Source organism: Anopheles moucheti, chromosome 3 (assembly GCF_943734755.1).
Source record: "Anopheles moucheti chromosome 3, idAnoMoucSN_F20_07, whole genome shotgun sequence".
Classification (NCBI taxonomy): Eukaryota; Metazoa; Arthropoda; class Insecta; order Diptera; family Culicidae; genus Anopheles; species Anopheles moucheti.
Genome location: NC_069141.1, coordinates 2,515,453 through 2,538,004, shown reverse-complemented (window position 1 = coordinate 2,538,004; position 22,552 = coordinate 2,515,453). Strand labels below are relative to the sequence as shown.

Sequence of the window (22,552 nt, the reverse complement as noted above, 5' to 3'; positions counted from 1 at the left end):
CAACAAATACACCGGTTGTCGACGTTATTTGGGATACGCGGAAAGGGGCACAGTTTTGGGCAGGAGCGTGATGACATCATTTGAATTTTGATGAAGTTTCGCTTTTATTTCTTCTGTGGTAGTTCTTGTATGAACTCCGCTCATCCATTCATTGTATGATGAGGTCATTCAACTCCGAGGGGCCGCAACAATCCATCTGGAACGAATCAATCAACAAAGATGCTTGTTGCGCTTGGGAAACTAGTTTAGCAACCGGTGTTATGCATTTCGCTTCCAGCCGTTCTAACGGTAGTGAGCATCGGATGCATTGCATCGGTTTGGCCATTGATGAATGGTGGACGCACAAGAAGCGGCCTATTATTATCAGCAAGAAACCGGTCCATGCCTCTTAGGGTTCGATTTAAATGAGTGTTCATTAGTAGACCGGGAAATACGACCAAGAAGCTATAAGAAGGTAATTATTGCTAGTGCTTCTGGTGGTGTTGGTGTTGGTGGTGATGGTTATTCTCCTTCTAATGTTTCGCATTACTTGCAGATGAGCAGATCGCTCAATTCAGAGATTCATTAATCATCGATTTATGTTCCTTTTCCGTAGGGCCTCCTCGAACACATCTGAAAAACTAGGGTCAGTTTCGGCAGGGCTGCAAGTTCTAGGAACTACACACATTCTCCACCGTATTCCATTATAGACGACTCCTTTATCTTCTATCAGTTAGGAGTTGGGAGTTTTGAATAAGGTTGTCCAATATAATGTCCAAAGTCATGGTCTTGCTACATAAAATCATATTTCAACCAAGTGACTTGAATACGAATAAACGTGAAACCTTTTTTGGGGTTTTTTAAAGGAAAAGAATGGCGAATTCATTGCGTGAAAGAGAACACGACGAAGATGTCAGATCTACGTAAGATCCTTAGAGACTTGGAGTTGTAAAGGACAAGTGTACTACTAGGAAGGTCATATTGAGCAGTGGATGAAGAAAATTTCAATGACAGCCAGACATCTATTCCTCTCTGAGGCATATGAGAACGGATGAGCAGGATGATAGTTTTGGGACGCTTCGAATCTTTCTGTCATCATAGCTCTTAGTCCATGAAGTGCTGAAGAGAACGACTGAAGCAGTTTAGGCAAATCAAATAACTTGAAAGTGGATATAATGTGTACATAAAAATAAAGACTTTAGATACTTAGTATGACCATGCTTATTAAACTAAAACTAAGCATTTCTCATAAATTCCGTATTGCGGTCCGAAAAATCCCCGGACCCACTCAGAAAAAATCATTACGGCAGATCCTGTCTTCTTGAAGTATATCTTTATTCTTATGTGTCTTGTCCAATTGAAAAGATTCGATTTCGATTGTTTGCCTCACCAAATGTATATATGTATAACTTTACTGTTGCTTAGAGAGAGAGATCACGGGAAAAGTAAGGGAAGTGAAGGAAGAAGAAGGAGGGAGGAAAGTTTTCGGGGAGGATCTGGATGTAGAACGGGATATTAATATTTCCGTTTAATTACTATGCAATAATGACTGTTTTCATTGAGTTTTTGTATTCTATTCCCGGCTCGTAATCACCTTTGTATGTTTGTGAACATATGTGACCCATGTGTTATTAACCCTCAACACCTAACACACAAACACACGGCTTCATCGTACAAAGAAGCCCCCAAAAGATGGTAGTAGTAGGTAGCAGTAACAGGAGCGGTATGGGTATTTTGAAAGTATTTTTAATAGTACACATGTACTACTCACAGGTCTAGCTAGTTGTTTGTATATTTGTTTTGTATGAGCGGCAATCTCTTCTTAGCTCTTAGTGTGGGTGTGTTTTATTTTAATTTGTTGGTCACCGATTAATTAAAGCGCGCACTTCGCAATCTCCCGCGCAGCATAAGAGAAAGTGGTGAGTGAAAGAGTAGTAGTAGTCGCGAATGTATATTGTTTTGTGTGGCTTGTCCCACGGCCAAATATCATTCATCATGCTAAAACGTACGTTACATACACGAACAATACACCTACCAGTATGGGACCCATATAGGGAGTGAATGGTGTGGTGATGGGTGACAAATGACCATACCCATACCGGGCGAGAATTAACGTGTCCCAAAGTCTTACATTCTGCTTCCTGTGCTTTAGAGCCCTAAACTTAAACATCAACAACAATTCTCTTTACATACGCTCGACGAGGTGACGCGAGACATTGTGGGAGTAGGAATCCTTATGATATTCCAGGTTTCAGGTTTGAATGGGATAGAATTTCCATCGACTTTTACGATAAATTACGTACTTCTCTCTCACTCTCACATACACAAATTAAAATTGTTTTTAATGCACTACCGTTAAATTTTTTCCTCCTGCCTCCTGCTTCAACTCCGCTTGATCTTGTTTTGAATTTGTTTACGTTGCTGTATAACACATATCTATGTATATATATTTATATACCATACTTCACCGGCTGTTTCGATACGATTCCATATTGGGGATGTGAACCCCAAACACGGAAATCTCTTGTCACTACTTTACATTATCCCTTTGCCCTTGTCTTCATCTAATGTTTTGCCCCATTACACAGTTGGAGTGTTGGATTTCTCCATACGCACATATCTGCTTACTTTAACCGCTATTACACCGGGCCCTCATTATTCCCACCTCCTTCTACTCCTTCTTCCCACCCACGTTAATCAGTTAACAAACTTTATAAGAATATTATGCATACGACTGCTTACTGCTGACGACAGCGCTGTTGGTTTGTGTTTAACTTTAAATCGAAAAAGGGGTTTGTTTTGCTATTGATTAAACGATTTTTAAAATTACACCCAGAAGAAAGTTTGCATGCACATTTGACATTGTTTTCCCCCCTCTTATTTTGTTGTGTTTACTCTCTCTCTCTCTCTCTCTCTCTCTCTCTCTCTCTCTCTCTCTCTCTCTCTCTCTCTCTCTCTCTCTCTCTCTTTTTCTCTTTCTCTTTAATTTCACATACAACAAATCGGGGGGTTTTGTATTACTTTTCCGATTGATCGAGCATGACCGTTAATTCGATTTTGTTTAAGGTTTTTCGGCGCTTTACGGTTCTATCGACTTGTGTATGTGTGTTTTTTAATACATTTAAGCTTGCTTCACGTGTACAACATCGTCATAATCACATTATCATCGCTATTCATTTCTGGTAAATGTTGCCATTTTGCATTTCTATTTGTCGGTGTGTTTTTGGGATGAAGTAGGTCCCCATCGAGGTGGTGCCTCATCTGTGACCGCTGAAGAGATTAACACAACACGCTTCTGTTCTGTTTATGGGGTTCTGTGTGTTAGTTGAATCCTATTCTACACTAAAGAATCTTAATGTTACTAATTTAATATTAGTTTTAAATGTAATATCTCTCTTTCTCTCTCTCTCTCTCTCTCTCTCTCTCTCTCTCTCTCTCTCTGTCTCTGTCTTGCACCTTCAAACTTGTACTACACCTGTGAAAAAGTTTATCTTTTTTTTTATTATGTTTCTTTTTCTACCCCTTTTTGATGCGCAAACCACCCCAATGCCTCGTTGACAAGTAAACGGACCAGATGCGGATATCCTTGCGAAAAAACACATACATACGATACACTCACACACACATTGTACACGGAAGAACATTGATGTAACAATTAGATTTCCGTATCGAGAGCATAATTACAACTATATCGAAGATAAAGAGCGAGTGAAACGAACGATTCTGATAAAAACAATTGCACACCGGCCACTGCCACGACGATCTGTGGTAATGTGTGTGTTTGTGTGTGCTGTGCTTTACAAATCCGGTATGTTGTGTGGAGAGGATGGTTCCATATTCATTAACATACATACAAAACGGCAAGGAAACAGTTGTGAACTTCCTTGCGAGTAAAACATTTGAAACAGGAAGAGAAAACATTTTACACTTTTTACATTGATGCACACAGAGCGGGAACATCTGATCGATAACGATCGTTATGCCCATCTGTTATACAAAGCTCATGGCAGCCATTTTGCGCACGCTGACTAGTGGCAAAACAATAAAGTAAGAGGAAAGAAACAATGCATCCATTTTATATTGTATCTTCCTGTGCTGAGTTGCTTCGCTCACTCTCTTATACACTCGTCGTCTCTGTTAGTAGCTGGTTGTTAACCACAGAAATTAAGTACAACATGCCCTAGTTCCCAACGACCCAAACGCTTCAAAGTTTTCATCAAGCACAACGTTTGTTTGTTCCCTGCTACGGCTAGTTAGAAGCTTGTCACATATCTGCGAAAGCGGCTACATTATTTCGTCCTATCTAAAAGTCTTCTTAACTCTGTTCCATTATCGGCCAGTGCGCGGCGCTTTGCCTGCCTATCCCGCTCCCCAACCTTCCCAATCTTGAAAAGGAATTAAGCTACGATACAGCGAATGTCCACAGCATGAATGGAATGGAATCCGTAACGGTGTGAGTTCGAGAATGAAAAAAGCGGAAAAAGCTGGATCTTGTCGTAAATTTAATACATAGTGCGTGTTCTCACATTTGTCACAATTCTGTGACGTATCGTTATAATATGTGGCAAATAGTGTTTTCTATTTGGGAATTTGAATCGTTAACATATCGTAACAAAGGTTCGATCTTAAAAGGTTCTCATAGTACTTCATCGTACACTGAATGATCTTCAGCAGTCATACGGCGATCTTCAATAGTCTGGGTGTCACTTTTATAAACGAGCACTGAATTAACTACGTGGAAGATTCTGACAAAGCTATTATCATCTATTCTTGAATCATCATAGAATCGACGAATAGTCTGCACAGGGATTGACCAACCTCAATGCCCTGATATCGCTAACCGCTAGCAGAGGCTTCTGAACCACTCAAACGCTTGTATCGTTTCATCTCAGACGATCGAATGTCAAACACCACCGAATGACACTGTTGAATCTCATGCTGCATGTACTGAAGTACCTTAAGAGCTGTTATGATGTTCAAAGCACGAAGTAGTAAAAATGTTATGTGAACCATTAATCACATCAGTGGTCAGAACCACTGAAAACCTCCTCGAACAAGCCATTTCATACGTTTCATACTAGACTTTCATTCATTCCATTGATCATTGTTTCCCTGCTCAGACTTTAAGTGAGGTTAGCTTTACAATCGCTTCGTTAGTTCTTGCACTTTAAGCCGACTTTTTACACTGTGGTTTAGTTTGCTCTATATCTCGCTTGGTTGTACCATGGGTTAATTCAATTGTGATTAATTATTCCGCATTAAATAGCACTCAGTAGTGGGTTAATTTGCCATGTGGTTAAAGTGGTATGGTGTTTTTTTGCGAATGAAATGAAATGCCACCGGAACATGTTAACTCTGTAGTAGCTTGATGGCTGATCTGTTGGTGTGCGTATGTTTGTGTGTTAAATAATTTAAAATAATTGAGCAGTGAACCGCAATATTGCAAACACAGTACACAGTACATTCATCAATAACTGATGCAGCACATGAATGGGAAATGATGAGAGAAGGTGAATCGAACAATTTAATACCTATCCAGCTCTTCCTTCACTTCATCATCCTATCATTGAAAGCGGATACCCATGTACGAAATTCTTGTTTGCAAAAAAATGGTTTTTGGTTGCCGCGCAAAATATTTAACTTAAATAATTATTACTCGTATTGTACTAATTGTGATGACGTTAGGCGGCTAATGCGCGCTTTTAGGGCATTGTGAGTTTCATCATACAGACGATTTTGTACGGGTATAAATCAGATATCGTAGCACCAAGTGGTGGAAAGTTACGTCGCATTCGATTCTCCCATTAAGCAGACGCACTGTTATAAAAGTTCGATACGGATTTAGGTAGAAGTATGGTACGAAATCTGAGGCACCTGAACCTGAATGTTCTTGCTGCGGACGTTCGTTAAAAGCGAAAACGCTTCCCTAGCGAGATCGGTTGACTTATTCTGATTCAGGTATTAAACTGCTTCGTTCGTTAGAGAATTTGCTTTGCTCAAAAAAAGATCGTTTGATTTTTACGCTTAAAAACATACAGTGCGTTCATGGCATTCGATTGACTGTCTCTCTAGCAAAAGAGCAACTCGTTTTGGGATATTCGTGTTTGTACGCTTTCGCTTCAGCATTTCACTGTAGCATATTTCACTTGAATCAGGCAGATTACGCAAAACATCTCACGGCTGAGAGAATAATAATAATTACGAATCTTTCGTTTGGCTTTCGTTTACATTTAAAACATACGGTTGCAGTTGTGTGCGCGGGGTAGCGAAAAAATTGCACTAGCGTAATATGACGGTTACCTTAACAAGGGCGGGTGTTTCACTAACTTAACATACCTAAATGAGCATATTTGTGTAGAAGTGATTGTTGCAGTTATTCTTCGCAAAGTTGTGTTTGATGACGCTTCTTATTTGCAAATCGAAATATTATTTGTTTTCCCCGCTTCCTTGTTTCTATTTCTCGCTCTTTCTTTAACTGATATGCACTCCCCTTATTTAATCGCTTAAAAAATACATCTGTACAGTGGGCGATACTTTTCTTTACACTTTGGGCACTACTAAAATGATTTACCTAAAAATGATTCACTAAATAGCTTACGCGAACGAAAAGGGGGGTATTTCATAGCTTAACAAAACAAAACAAAAATGGTGAAGTATATTTTGCTAGTCTAAGAAACGAAAGAAGTATATCACACCGACACACGTACACATACACCAATACAGACAATTCACAGACAAATTACACGCGCACACTGCCGTGGTGGTACAACGATGGTATGCAGATAGTTTTGCCTAATATATATATATGTTTTTTCCTGTTCTTTGGTCTCCTTGAATGAAATGGAACCGTTTGTGCTAAAAATCTAGCTCAAAGTAAAACGCTTCTGGCTGGCGTGCCGGTGTGTGCGAAGTGTTTGTGGGTGCGAAGATGCATACAGGATGATCATTAGCTTATCGGGATGTAATTTGAAGGAAAGAAAACTCAAATGTTCGAATAAAACAAACAAAAAGAGCGAAAACCCTCCGGTTGTACCACGGGCAAAACGAACAACGAACTAAAACTCACAGCATTATCTCTTGTTATCACAAGCATTACAACACGATGCTTTTTTCTTCACTCTCGCTCTCCCTTACTCCGCCGTATAAGAATCCGTTACCACTGTCCTGGTTCAGAGTGGTTGGTAGAGAGAATACAAGTGCGAAACAAAAACTGGTAAAATGCCATCGGCTTCCTGCAAGTGTATCAGAGATCGTCTTCGTAGCCTGGCTAAACCCAATACAACTGATCCCCGGATCTAATGTAACACACACGGCTTCGTACAAACGAAGCTTCCATCTTGGCTCTACCGCATGTTTTATGTACTTCTGTTACCCTCTGTTTCTTTTTCTGCATCTCTTAATTCAACCGAAGCTTGGCGAAGGGTGTGAGCGGCTTTTTTCTTTTGTGGGGTTGCTTTTTTCTTCTCGAGATACCACCAAAAACAAAACCAAACGTTCCGGGTACGTATACGATCTGGCGGTGCTTTACATTTCCGCCGGTAAGGCTATCCGCCACTGACGCAAGCTGATGGATGGATGACGACCAATGTGTCCCCCGGGCCGTTGGCCAATCCGCTGGGTTTGGTGCTGGCTCGGCCCCACCACTGTGCAGATGTGGGGTTTTAGCGACGTGTGTATTCGCGCCCGCGCGCGCTTACATACCGTCCGGAAGGTTGTTGTCGTTGTGGTTGAAGCGTAGCGTTTCGTCGAAGATTAATCGTTTGAGCGTTTCCTTCGGAAGATCATCCAGTTCCATCGCGATACGGAACGGTTCTTCGGCAACGGGCTAAAGGTGATGTTCCGGGTGGATGGAGAGACAGCGGAGCCGTAATTCGTCCGGTTTATTCATTACATCCGCCAGCAAGCGATCCCACCACAGCCGCATTCAATGCAATGAAATTAAACAAAAGAGATGCAAATGATTAATGAGCGCGGGTGAAAGGGAGCAACACCGGGAGAGATGAAGCAGATGACGGTCCTTTCTAACTGGATGGAAACTGTTATTTCCGGTTCGGCAGATAATAATCACGCTACAACTATCACACGGTACACAAGATTGTTAGGGTATGGAATACCAATTATTCCCCGCCGAATTTAAGCAAAGTAGTTTTTTGTTAAATTTTCTACATTTTCTTCAAACAACCTGTCTTACTTATCAAATCTTATTGTTGCTAGTTGGTTGACTTGAAGATGTTTGACTTATGGAGTACATCATAGGCCATCCAACTAGTGGATTTGTGCTAGATTTTTAGAGAATCGGTACAAAATCCCATCTAGACCGTTTCACCATCGAAAGAACATTAATTGAAGGAATGCCAGAAATAGAAAATTAAGATCGCTATAGGCAAATTAAATCTGAAACCTTAAAAAGTTTTGTTTTCAAACAAATGTTCCATAAATTCTTACTTTACAGTAGTTGAAAAGAATCTGTCAACAAAATATCAACAGCCCAAATTAAGGAAAGTCATATGATTTACTTTTTGTCGAAAAAAAAAATCCATATAAATTCATGCAACATTAACTAAAAAAACATTTTGAAAAAATGGCGTTCCATGTACCACATACACGGTATGGCACCACACAACAGAAAGTAATCAACATTGCGAATAAATGTGATTACCGATAAAAGTTTTTTATTCGCATATACCAAACACAGGCACAAAACTTTCTTTCGTTCCAGTTTCACTTTTCCTTCGAACGATTACTCATGCTACTTCTTTTTCGGTATTCCCTCCCGGTAAATGTAACGTTCGAGTAAAACTTCGGAAACGCCATCGCTGACATCGGCAGAAATTCACTAACTTTCTTCGTGTGCGGACTTCTGTAGGTCTAGAATTTCTGATCACATTCTGGTCTACATTCACCACATCATTTGCAGTCATTACTTTCATTTGCATCATGGTACTTCATCCTGTTACTGATTTCCTGAGAAATGAAATCCCGTCGACGGAAGTTAATCATTGCACTAATGGGATAATCGCGGCCAAAGGAGCAAACCGTGTCCGTCTGCACTGCCTCAGACACCATGGGTATCACACGCTAACCTTCCACTCGATCCACACATTCGTGTGGACGGACGAGTTTTCAATACTTTGAAGAATTTGTGCCACCCAACAAAACTTCAAACACGTGCCCCGGAAGCTGGACGAAAATTGCACGAGAATTGGGAGATACTTTGTGTTCGAGGATGGAGCGGTTACTGCAATCCTACGCATTAATCCAAACTGCAATTCCACTTAAAGACCCTCAACTCGTTAGATTAACGATTCTATCGTGTTGTATCTGTGATAACCGGAAAGATACAACAATTTCTAAAACGATTCAAGCAATACAATTAACGGATACGGCTTATGGTAAGCTATTCTGATGCAATTAAATAAAAATAAAGGCAATTTTATAGTTGTAATCGGTTAGAACTTTCAGTCGATCCACAAGCTATTTATCTGGTGGGCTGTACCCACTGCCCGGCGATTAAAAACAACACTGCAGTATGTACAGTATGCGCATTCAAAATGAAGCAAATTGTTTGTGGTACTACTGTTCACGGCTTTCAAATTCCGCGCTGGTGAAACCTCTCTCTCGACCCGTTTTACCCAAATACAATTATTTCCATTTGTACGGAAGGCACAATTTAAACCCTCATTACACACTTGGCTGAGCTGTCGCACACTAATTTCCATTCTAAAAGAGGATTTCTGACTACTACTGTCGCCCCCTCCTGCTGCACCACCGTAAATGGTAAAGGTAAATGGTGGAATGGGACGTGAATCAATCAACCTACTAACATGCGCGACTGTCGCTTGCTGCTGTCCTTCCGTCGAAAGAGGACACGCTCACACGACACGACACGACAAAAACATTTCGTTATATTCGTTTTGTTTCAGCAAAGTTTCCTCACCTCGTCCAACGGATCGTAGTACTGCTCCAGGTAAGGATGGGCTAGGGCATCCTCCACCGAGATGCGGTTGTGTGGATTGAACGTTAGCATCTTGCCAAGCAGATCGAGTGCATTCAGGTCTGCGTTCGGGAATAGGCGGGACCACGGAACCTTCGGTTTGTACGGCAGCGATTGCAGGTAGCTGCGCGCCTTCTCGTTGATGATGCATTCCAGGTCCTCCTGGGATGGCGAACCGAGTACACCAAGAATGTGGTTCAGCTGATCCAGATAGTGTTTGCCGGGGAAGATGGGCCGATTGCTCAGCATCTCCGCCAGTATGCACCCGACCGACCAGATGTCAATCGATTTTGTGTAGCCCTGGTGGAGAAAGAGAAACGAACGAATTTGCTAGCAGCTACATCATCGTTGCTGGAAAAGTGCATCCACAAGCTTACCTTGGAATTGAGCATGATTTCTGGCGCCCGGTACCATCTGGTGGCTACGTATTCCGTCAAGAAGCCCGTGTGATCGTGCTCGGGATCGGCTACGCGCGCAAGACCGAAATCACAAATCTGTGAAACAGTTAGCAGAAAAGCCAAATAAATATGAGTCTCACGTGCAACAAAATGCCTTTGAAATATTGAATCCCTTTTTTCATTTCATGGCCTGCAGCACCACCTTTGGTGTTTCCTATCATGAATTCAAATGTCAGATCTGTTGACCTTTTTACTCGAATTAAGGAACGTCTAACGAGTTACCGTTCTGCTTGCGGTTCGTTTTTATGTGTTGTGTGTTGTATTTGCCCGGGTTGTGAACTGGTATTTGCCCGTGTGACCTCGTCACACAGACAGCAGAGCAGGCCTTACCTTTAAATCACAAGTCGTATTCAGCAGCAGATTGCTGGGCTTCAGATCCCTGTGCAACACATTTGCCGAGTGGATGTACTTCAGACCACGAAGTATTTGATACAGGAAATAGCAGATATGATCATTACTTAGCCGCTGTGAATGAAAGTAGAGCAAGAGTTACAAACGATTTGATGTATATAATTAAAAATATGTATTAAATTATTTTATGTAAATGAGACGTATTGTCTATGCCTTGCCATCCAATCATTGCAAAACCTTTAAAAAAAATAAATCCTCCCTTGGAACTATATGTTTATATACGATATAAAAATATCAATAATTGCATACCTTTAGGCATTTTCTATCGTACATCAAAAGTATGAATTACAGGAGGGTTTACAAACGTCTAGGACTATTTGTGAATGTTCTCTCTCCAGCTAAAAGGTCTTTAACACGTTGTCTAACTTTCAAGTTCAAAGAGCATCAATGATGAGGCTAGATAACTTGTTTCATACATAAATAATCGCACAGCAAGATGTACATATTCAACCAACCAACCCATTTACTGACGGACTCGTCATGGTTTGTTCCTTAATTGATTTTACGACTTAAAGCGAAAAGTTGTTCGGTCGAGGTCTGCCTTCTGAAAAGACACTGCCAATTGATTGGCTTGAATACACCTTTCCATCGAAATTTTTGTGCAACTTCACCCCTTAAAAATGGGAGACCAGTCTACCGAGACTGGGAAGTTAAGGACACCTTACGAAGAGTCCGTCTTTCTCCAGCAAAAGGTATCATTTTACTGTATATAGCTGGTACCGTAATCTAATACTACTGCAAGATAAGGGTCATTTAATCAATCTTCTCATACTGTTCAAGCATGTATTGTCCTAACCAAACGATCGTGACGAAATGAGAACAAACGAACCAAACGAAGAAAATGAGAACAAATCCAATCGGGACTTCAAGCTTGTCAAAAGCGTAGAACAACACTTCACCGTGTGGTGGCACCACCTTTATCGAAAGAAAGGACAAAGCGTGATTCATTAAAAATGGAAATCTCAATTCTCTACCGGGAGCCAATCAAGCACTGAATGGACAAACTCAAACAGTGACAGAGTGCAAACGCGCTCGGAAAGCAAATGGAACATGATAATGTTGTCATGACATTTTCTCTCGCATTTGTTAAGACGGGTCTTGGGTCCGGCTTTGGGTCATCCCAACACAGGATGTATGGAGACCGGGGGCAGAAGGAGCGGAGGACCGGAAAATAAATAAATTTGCTTATTCAGAGTGTCAAAGCAAATGTATTCGCGCTGAAATTGTATCGCGCGTACCTGGACAAAACCGAGGGACACCAAATTTCTGGCACGGAGACACCATCGCACTCACTAAAGACATTCGTTTCGCCTCGAGCAAGTTCAGTCTGCAGTCTAAAGTTCCGCCTAATTGAATTTCAACACTAAACTTAGCGTGGAATTTTGACTAGTAACACACTTGACCAGCGACTGGCTATGGGAGTCCTGGGACGAGAACAGAAGGTAGAGAGATCGTTACGAATACCAGGACCAGACAGCATATCTATACGTTAGAATGTGACGAGCTTTATGTCGGCTAGCTGAAGAACAAACAGCACAGGACTCCCCATCCGCTGAGTTCTACAGTTCAATACATGGCGAGGCTGGCATTTGACAGCAATGGGGAAATAATCTTTCCGTGTGCCAGTGACGCACGCATGAACAAACAGGGGTGATTATTACCCATGCATAAGGACGAGAACATAATTTCATAAGCTTCATTTCACAAAGGACAAACTGTCAGGCACATTCTTGGTTATATTCTTGTTTCATACGAGGGTCAAAAGTTCCGGGAAACTGTAAATCAAAACCGGACATAATTAGCAACTTCATTAAAGTACCACGAGTGTTTATATTCATGAACTGAACCATTACGAGTTGTGAACGTAATGAGCATAAGTTTTGTACTACATAAACTTGTTTTAATTTATTAATAATTATCAGTGGAATACTTCTACGGGTGTCATATAGATGTTGTCAAAATGTGTTGTTTTGTTATTTTCGACATGAAATGAACGATTCAGCTAGAGCTCCGTTTTGAACATTCTATCCGAAAAGGAATATTAATGATTCCAGAGAACAGCTCTTTCGATCCTTAGCCTATCACGAATCACAATTTCTCTAAGTTTGACTGGCCAAGACATTCACAATATCCGTGATGTTCCGAATTTGACCATTTACCCATTTACATCCCATGAGTACAAAATTTTACTCCAAATGGCTCCCGTTTGCCGGGGCATGTTTGCAGTAGGCTTGGCTCGCCCGGCAAATGTTCCCAAAGTTACTTACCTGTGTTTTTAGTAGTTTGTATAGATCAGTCTCCATTAAGCACTGAACAATATATACATCTTTCATCTGGTCTATACTAGGCACCCGGAGGATATCTCTTATGTCTATGATCTGAAAGAAAGAGCAATGAACAGGCTATGATTAGAATCCGTTGGAATTATACTGAAAGCACGGTTAAAAATGGAAAACCATCGAGACGCCCGTCCGCCTTCAATAAACGTAATTGATTGAGCGAAATCTAACTGTAGAAAATGCAATAACATAAAACAAATATAGCAAAACACGGCAACATCGCTTCGGGGTCTGGTGGAAAGATCCATCACGGTATCAATATGATTGCAAAGGATTCGCAAGTCATACTAAAAAAAACAATTCCACGCTCTGCCGCACCCCCTGGAGGGATGGTGTTATTCCGGAGCTAAAAGATAAACAAATCCACAGGCCTGCCATGGTAGACCGGGGCTCGATTCGCTTCCAGTCATCGGTCGGTTGAGAGCCTGTTGTGAATGCTTATTTTAAGCACCAACGGACAAACACGCACACACACACACCGGAACAACACCACGATACCGACCGGTCACTTTCTTTCCATCTCATCGGTTCATCAGCTGCACGTTATCTTCTGTATCGCCTCTGCATCATCACCCTCTTGCGTGTTATTTCTCCCCCGTGAAGTCGACTCAGGTTTCAGCATTCATCCGGCCTCAGTTGCACGGGTTTGAATAGAAATTTCGTACCGAGAAAAGATGTGCTGGTTGCCCCACGGGCAATGGACGAGAGTATGAAAACTTTCGTAACCGAGGTTATGCAGGACCTTACAGAATGTTTCCGTGAACCGTGTTGCAGAAGGATGTGGCCACGTTATGGATATACGGTGTAAGGCGATTGAACGACAACAACCTGCGGTGTCGAGTCGTGAACTTGCCCAACCTTTTGCAACTACTAGGAGCGGATGTTTCGGTTCCTGATAGTATCCTTTTCTTGTGATATGAGCAGGTTGGTCCGTCCAGGAGGGGATAAAAAACAACACACCACTGTTGAACACATATTTCATCCCGTTTTCAACGGGTGGGAAGGTGAACTTCAAGAATTAACCCCCTTTCCGTATGGAAGTTCATAAACATCACTACCATAAGCAGCAGAAGCTAGTAGTGGTGGCAAAACTGTGAAGCAATATCACGCTGACGTTTCTGGCTGGCGGTTTCTTTAACACCAAGTCATTTTCCTGGGACGAGTTTAACTTCACCATCCATCTGCGGTTATTCCGTTTTGCTCCCGAAAGTGAATGCGTGTACCGCTAGGGTAAGTCCCTAATGCACGGACATCATGCGCTTATACCGTTCCACAGCAAAGTGCCTTGCAAGGGGACACGTCGCTACTGTCTTCTCAGCATGTAAAGCTATTTATTTCCTTCAACACAGCGCTCCGAGAGCGCTGTGCCTTAAATGCCGCACGATTGCGTTCGAACTGATGAAGCTTCGTGTTGTGCTATGATGCACGGGCAGGATGATAACATGTCAGCAGGAAATAGACAACGCCACACCAACGGTGGGTCATCATTACCCGACCGAACCAATCTAGTCGTATCCGACTGGCAGCAACAACACATCGGGGTACTCCCGGGGGCTAAATCAAGACGGACTGATAGAATAAAATAATCCACTAAAATGACTTATCGTGAAGCCGATACATGAACGATAGCATGATAACACACCTAACCCCTCGTGTATGTTGTACAGCAATCTTGAAGCTGGGAAATAACACGTCCGGGGAAAGCGATATCGTACCAAAGGAAACAAGGTTGGTTGTTGGTTACAGAGCAGTCAATAAGCGCTTCAACTTACAAGAAGTAATAAATAGTGTTTGATCAAAGAACGGACGTGGCTGGAATAACAACAGATTTTTAAGCTTCCATAATATAGTCATGTCATAGTACGAACACTGTAAAGTTGTCCCTCAACGTTGTAATAATGTTTGTTTTATAACAATTTTTATGGAAAAAGTGGAGATAGGAAACGGGTTTGACTAGGTTCGGTAGGATCTTTTTATTTACAAATCTGAATAAATCTGTGAACTAAATGAATAATTTCGAATGTCTATTTCAATGATTCAAAAATATTGTTTTTTTTTGGTGATAAATTCATCGCGGGGTGTGAAATATTTCCCTTTATTCATCCTTGTAAGGGGTTAATTTTTTAAAAACAAATTCACGCACATGGTTGTCTGGCGTCATTCGCACTAGGTAACCCTTGAAGCCTAAGCCAACAATAGTGATCTTCTGAGATCGTGAGCCAACAATAGCCCATCGACATTCGAACGTTACATGTAAGTCATTAATCTGCAAATATTAAAGTGCTTCGATCAGCGGCGGATCAAACGGTAGGCGGAGTAGGGGGCCCCAAAAATTGTGCCGATTGTGCGATTTTTGGAAATTTAACAGCAGAGTAAATTTATAGCACAAAATTTAATTAAAAAGGTAAAAAATTGATCAAATATATCTTCCTTGGTTATATAACACATTTGTTTCTATGTGATAAATGAAATGCAAAGAAGAATATCGACTTTGTGACTTAAAAGTATAAACGAAATTGCACCAGGACCAAGAACACTAATTTTCCCGTTAGTCGAGAAAAATTTCTTCTAAAACTACCAGTTTTCCAACGTAAAATACCAGGAGAGCATCCACGGAAGAGGTAGCTCCTAGTACAGCAATTTTGCTCAAAAATTGCCGAAAGGTATGCAATCTTTACACACTAACTTTGCATACAAACCAGCTGTTTTCAGATTTTCGATACCAGGAGAGCATGTTTTTCAAGAGGTAACACCTGGTACCAGCCGAGTACCAGGATGTTGCACAACATATGTTGCACAACACATGTTGCGCAACATATGTTGCATAACATCTGGCTTGCAACATATGTCGTGCAACATATGTTGCGCAACATCTAGCATGCAACATCTTACCATCTTACCTTAGCAATTTTGGTCGAAAACCGCCGAAAGGTATGCAATATTTAAACACTAACTTTCCCCTTGGTGGAGAAAAATTTCTTCGAAAACTATCAGTTTCCGAATGTGTAGTACCAGGAGAGCATCCACAGAAGAGGTAGCTCCTGGTACTGCGCCGTAAGGTATGCAATGTTTATACACCAACTTTGCAACCAACTTGCAATGCAAGTTTGGTGCATGCAAGAAACTTGCATGTACCAGCCGAGCAAGATGGCGCGCAAGATGGCGCCCAACTTCGTACTTGCATGCAAGTTTGCATGCAAGTTTGCATACAAGAACTTGCATGCAATATTGCATACAAGAACTTGCATGCAATATTGCATACAAGAACTTGCATGCAAGTTTGCATGCAATATTGCATACAAGAACTTGCATGCAAGTTTGCATGCGATATTGCATACAAGAACTTGCATGCAAGTTTGCATGCAATATTGCATACAAGAACTTGCATGCAATATTGCATACAAGAACTTGCATGCAAGTACGAAGTTGGGCGCCATCTTGCTCGGCTGGTACATGCAAGTTTCTTGCATGCACCAAACTTGCATTGCAAGTTGGTTGCAAAGTCAGTGTATAAACATTGCATACCTTACGGCGCATTGCAAGTTGATTGCAAAGTCAGTGTATAAACATTGCATACCTTACGGCGCATTGCAAGTTGGTTGCAAAGTTGGTGTTTAAACATTGCATACCTTTCGGCGCAGTACCAGGAGCTACCTCTTCCGTGCATGCTCTCCTGGTATTATACATTCAAAAACTGGTAGTTTTCGAAGAAATTTTTCTCACACAACGGGTAAGTTAGTGTTTAAAAATTGCATACTTTTCGGCGGTTTTCGACCAAAGTTGCTGTAGAGGTGCTACCTCTTCCGTGGATGCTTTCCTGGTATCGGCAATCTGAAAATAGCTGGTTTGTATGGAATTTCGTACCAACCGACGGGAAGTTTGAGCGAGATTAAGGATGCTTTTCGTTTCATCCATCTTCCTTACACTAGCGATCGCTCTCACGGATTTGATAGTATGCAATGCAATAGTGATGGGCAAATTTCTTTCACACTGCAGGTGTCACCTCTTGAAAACATGCTTTCCTGGTTTCGCAAATCTGAAAACAATTGTGTTGTTCATCGCCTAAAACATCAACATGAACAAAACAGGTTTCTCTGATTGTTACCGTAAAGTAAACCGATTGAAAACTGTACCTTGGGCGAAAAATCGTAGAAGGCGGAACTAATCAGGAATCATAAATGTACGTAAATCGTGGAAAATGTGATCCAAGTAGTGGCATTATGGTTCTCCTTAGCGCATACAAACGTTTATATACAGACTAGCTTATTAGGCCCGTTTACAGGGCTACGCAACAGAACTCTGAGATGTACGCAAGAGAGCTTTCTTTCCGAGACTTTGCTGGTGTTGTCAAATCATGTTTGAAGTACACTTCCCTAACACCGATAATGCCGTAGCAAAATTATAGGCCCCCCTTTAAAAATTCCGCCCTGGGCTTCCAAGGGGATTGATCCTCCACTGGCTTCGATCACGAATGGAAATGTAACCCACTGTGAACAGAGGCTTTAATGTTGTTCTCAGTCTCAGTTTAATCTCTAACTGGTTAATTCGCAATCTGAGCATGTTTGTTCCAGTAGCAAGTTTCTACTGCATGCCAACACTGTAACATGATGTATAATGATGTCTAAAGTGTTAAGTGTACACAATAATGGCGCAACATGTGAATATTTACACATTTCGTCTACTAATGATGTGCTCTAATGAGTCAGATTAAACAATGGAAGCAGTTTGGTTTGGTTTGCACAAGAGCTCAGATGATTTTATGGTTGACAGCGCACTTTTATTGCCGCTGATAAGACCAAGCAACACCATCATCAAATGGAGTGTTTTCAATTGAATTGCTCACCGATCTTACCTTGGGTAAAGCTCAACAAATAAATGATATCATTGCGGTACAAACATGGCAAGATAAGAGATCCGATTGTGTTGCCACAAAATCGCAGATTAGCTATCACATCTGATTCATCCCTGAATCGTGAGCAATCACACAAATAACAGCACCTTCTTATGAACAAATTCACCTAATGATTGTTATTTGCACACAACTTACTGTTTTTTCGTGTAATATTTAGATCGAATTTTTCAGAATTAATTCTTCCACAAAAGTATTGCGAGCAAACGTTTCTATAGTAGCTTAATGTAAGCAAGGCATACATTTCCCAACTCGGTCAGTTACTGACAGTTACTGGCAGTTTGCTTTGCTCGCGGGCACAGCGCGTCCAGGAGGTAGCATGTTCCCGCGAAGAAAACACAAACCGAAACGGCGAAGCTTGACGTATTACGGCTTCATTTATCTCCGGACAGCCTTGTTTCGAAGCCAACCAACCAAAGCCCGACGCATGATTGACAACTTTCGGAAATGACAGCGGAAAAATGGAACGGTAATGTACCCTCGGACATCCACCGTTCAGCTCGCCTTCTTCGCTTACCTCCTAACCCCCACGATGTGCTTTTGGAGATGAAGATTCCAGGAAATGCTTTATTATCAATTTTTATCGTCCACCGGGAAGAAACGGTAAAGACGACAGATTAATGACCACAGGGTGCGACGATTGTACGGAACAGGGTACATGCTATTGGGGCGGGTAAAACCTAAAATCGTTTTTCACCAGCCGTTTCGTTAGTGGCTGTGGATATGAAGGAACAAGGAAAATTGAGCGATGAGATAGACAATCAAGAGCTCGGGGTGCGGAGGAAAAACTTCAACCGCATCGATGTGAAGTGTGATGAATTAAGAGCTCAAAATGCGTCGAAATGGATTTCATTTTGGGTAAAGTGCCTTGTTCAATGTTGATAGCGGGTAATCAGGGGTTGGAAAATAGTAATCCATCAACCCTTATGAGTAGAAAGAGATAAACAAGAGGCTCCTATTCGGGGAAGGTTTTTGGCACCAGCGGCAGGTACGTAATGCACGCTATCGTTTGAAGTAAACCACTTTCAATGAATAAATGAAAATGTTCCTGTCCAAGGAACGGCCCAATGCCGTTGCTCACAAGCGATGGATTTTGAAATTATGGCAAATTCTTGGAAATGGCTACCGCACTAGGAATGGGAACTAAGTTTTTCAAGTAATTTATTTTTGACACATAGTTGCTAGTCGCCCAAAAAAGGGATAACTTTGTTTAAAATCAACAATTTCTCGCTTCCGGCTGAGTGGTAATCGCAGGTACGGGTGAATGAAATTCAAGATGAACTGAACATGACCTTTTTTTTCATAACATTGATAAATGTGCCCCCTCAGAACCGGTAGCGTAAAATATGGAAAACGATTCAAATCTTGTTTAGTGTAGACCCATCGTTGCACAGACGAACTCCGAAACATCTCTTGGTGGAGAAGCTTTTTAATGGACTTTTGCTTCTTATACATTACTCGCCCCGTTTTGCTCCCTCCTTCGGACAATGCATCGTGGAAATGCTTTCCTTTTTCAGTGTCATTTTTAACAAATTGCCCCCAGTATGCATTCATAATGGCCGACAAAGTGCGGAATCGCAAATGGAAAATCGAGTATTCTCTGCGTCATTCAATTAGTGTAGCAATGAGTTTAACCTGTGGAAGTCTGTGGACCCACCCGTAGGTTATGCGAATGTCATAAGGGTAATCATCCTCGCTGTTTGAAATGCAATTTATGAAATTGCCTTTAGATATGAAAAATTATCTGAAACAACAATTGAGTTTTCCAAGTTTATAAATTTGAAGCGTGTATTTATAGCGATTTTAGCAAAAACAGAACAAGTTCATGAAACGTGAATCTTCGCTGACATGTGTTTGTCATTTCCACCTTCAATTGCAGAAAAAAATGGAAACAGTGAAGTAGGAAAAACAACGGCAAACAAAACCGAAAAACTTTTCGGCCCAAGTTTTTCTTCAAACAATCAACCATGGTTGGTCGACGGTTGAATTTGAGCAGTAAAATAAATACATATTTTACGGGTAAAGTCAAGACAAACAAAATAAAAGCTCAACTGTATTAATTGTACGAGGAACAAATTAAGAAAGAATGACAAATTTTAAATAAACACATAAAAGGTGCTTTCATTGGAGGGTAAAACTCAAATATAAGAGGAGAGAAGCGAGATCATAAGAGGTAAAAGGAGGAGAAGACAAGGAAATACAATAGTAGGAAATTGGTCAAAATTATAAAATAAATAAATTACGATACAGATGATGCTTCAAAACTATCATCAATTATCGTAAATTTAGCAGTTAAAATAAAAAAAAAATAATTTAACTAACACAAAAGAATCATAAATACCATAATGACGACAAAATGATATTCATACAGTAGGACATAATTTAGCTATAACATGTACACGGAAAAAATTCAAATTCATCTTGTATACCGATAAAACATTATTCATTCGTACTTACATTTTCATGTTTGAATCTGGTAAGAATTTTGATTTCCCGCAATGTTCGTTGACAGTAGGTCTGATGCTCGAAGGGAGATATTTTTTTGATGGCAACTTTGGTCTTGGTGACGGTGTCCACTGCAGAACTGTGAATGATAGAAGTAAAACAAACAATGAGCAAATGATTGTGCTGCGCAGGCAACGGCAAAATCACTTTCTGCTCAGCTGCAACGGACTGGAGAAAATGGCAAATGGCGAGAGAAAAGTCCACCCGGCGATGGAAACGTTCAAAACAAGCAGTAAACTTTTCTTTCCTTCCTAGAGGATACATACATAAAAAAATAAGCACACACACACACACAGACGCACAACATGAACGGACGCAAGCCAAATAGTGATCTCGTTTGTTTTGCTGTGGTGAGCAAATGGGACTATTCTGGAATCGTGCGACGCTGGACGTGATGGAGTGTACACATAATTGCAAAAACCAATAAATGCTAAAGTAAACAAATTGTCATTGGTTGGTACACAACCTGTTGTACATTTTGCCAACATTAGGTGACTTAACGTTGCTAGGAATTACAATAAAAATATAAAACCGAACGAAAGAAGAAACCAACTTTAATCGAAAATTAAAATAAACCTGAGAAAGATTATAATATTAAGAAGCTTCTGCATATAACTCTCAGAAATATCCGATATACAGTGATGCATATAACGAGCAGGATATTGATTTCTTGAACGGTATTTTTCAGAACATTAGCTTTAACCGTGGTAATGATTTTCCCAACATAATACGGTGATAAATCGTTGACTATTTATTCTGCACCTGAGTGATTGTTGCTACGCGCGCGCGGCTTCAATGGTTAATGCGTCTAAAGTTTTGCTCTTGACAGACATGATAAGCAGAAACTTTCGGTACGGGTTGTGTCGTACGTACCAACATGGCATCTACCGAAGGGTTGGATGAATTTTCACTGTCCCCCGGGGAAATGAAAAAAAAAAACATCAACAAAGAACAGAAGCGGGAAAATACCTCAAACGGTGGTTGTTCATTTTATCAAGCGCAAAGTTTTGTAAAATGGCATGGGACACGTTAAGCAAATAGCGCGAATTGATGCAAACATGACCCTATCGTATCGAAGGAAAAAAAAGGAACACTGTTGATGAAGGTTCGCCCGGTACGGAAATAGATCAAAAGGGAAATATGTAGCAAATTAAGGAAATGTATTCAAGCTACATATGTGAAAAACATTGCACAACAAACTATCGCCTGTTTTTAGGGCTGACCCTCTGATCATGATTGGGTGGGAAACGTTCGGTTGATCAGTGTATTTTCAAAAATGGTTCTATTCCCACAGCGGATAGCAGCTTAATAGAAGGAATGGCATTGGAAACGGAAGGAGATAGGTTACTGTCCTTCCCATTTCGTTCCCATGTACTACGTATTTCGTTCCGAATATGTCACGTGTCAATGAACCGTCCCAGCGCCAATGGTGCGGAAAAGAGGCTCCTTACACCTTCCGAACTCGAATTGGCATTTTATTCTCTTCCATTTGGCTGCCATAAATCATACGACATGATTGGAAGTTCTTTCTTTACCGGGTGGTGCAATGAAGAGTGTTTTCGAGGGATGTTTTATCATGCCACGATGGCCACCGAGAAGAAGTGAGCAATCTTTCGTAAGAAAAGATCGACTTTGTTCTTTTTGTGAACAAATATTAAATTAAAAAGCATACCACCAACGATATTTGTTACACATTCGCTATTGAAAAGAAGGGGGTGTGACCGCTTTGTTGTCAAACAACACGACAGTTTTATAAAATATCCATTTATCCATCCAGATCCATTTTCGACAAAAAAAAAAGAACTTGTATCCACCGGATGGCCATAAACCTATGTCAATTGTTAATCTACACTTTTACCATAAAATTTTTATTTCCATAAAACCACACCAACCAAAGAAAATGATGTGACATAAAGGAAAGCACCAAGCCAAACACTTTCTAGCAAACGCTCTAGTA

The 22,552-nt window shown here is 40.9% G+C and overlaps 1 protein-coding gene across 1 annotated transcript in view; it reads right to left on the bottom strand.

Annotated features, from left to right (window-relative positions):
- Window positions 1-2,873: 2,873 nt before the first annotated feature.
- The window catches only part of LOC128301501 (mitogen-activated protein kinase ERK-A), a 50,179-nt gene continuing 30,500 nt past the window's right edge, over window positions 2,874-22,552 (bottom strand). The window contains exons 3-8 of the mRNA XM_053038027.1: window positions 20,548-20,674; window positions 13,110-13,220; window positions 10,762-10,896; window positions 10,351-10,467; window positions 9,917-10,273; window positions 2,874-7,804 (exon numbers count right to left, since the gene is read on the bottom strand). Of these exons, the coding sequence (XP_052893987.1) occupies window positions 7,673-7,804; window positions 9,917-10,273; window positions 10,351-10,467; window positions 10,762-10,896; window positions 13,110-13,220; window positions 20,548-20,674 (979 nt within the window). The 3' untranslated portion in view covers window positions 2,874-7,672. The remainder of the gene's footprint in view (window positions 7,805-9,916; window positions 10,274-10,350; window positions 10,468-10,761; window positions 10,897-13,109; window positions 13,221-20,547; window positions 20,675-22,552) is intronic.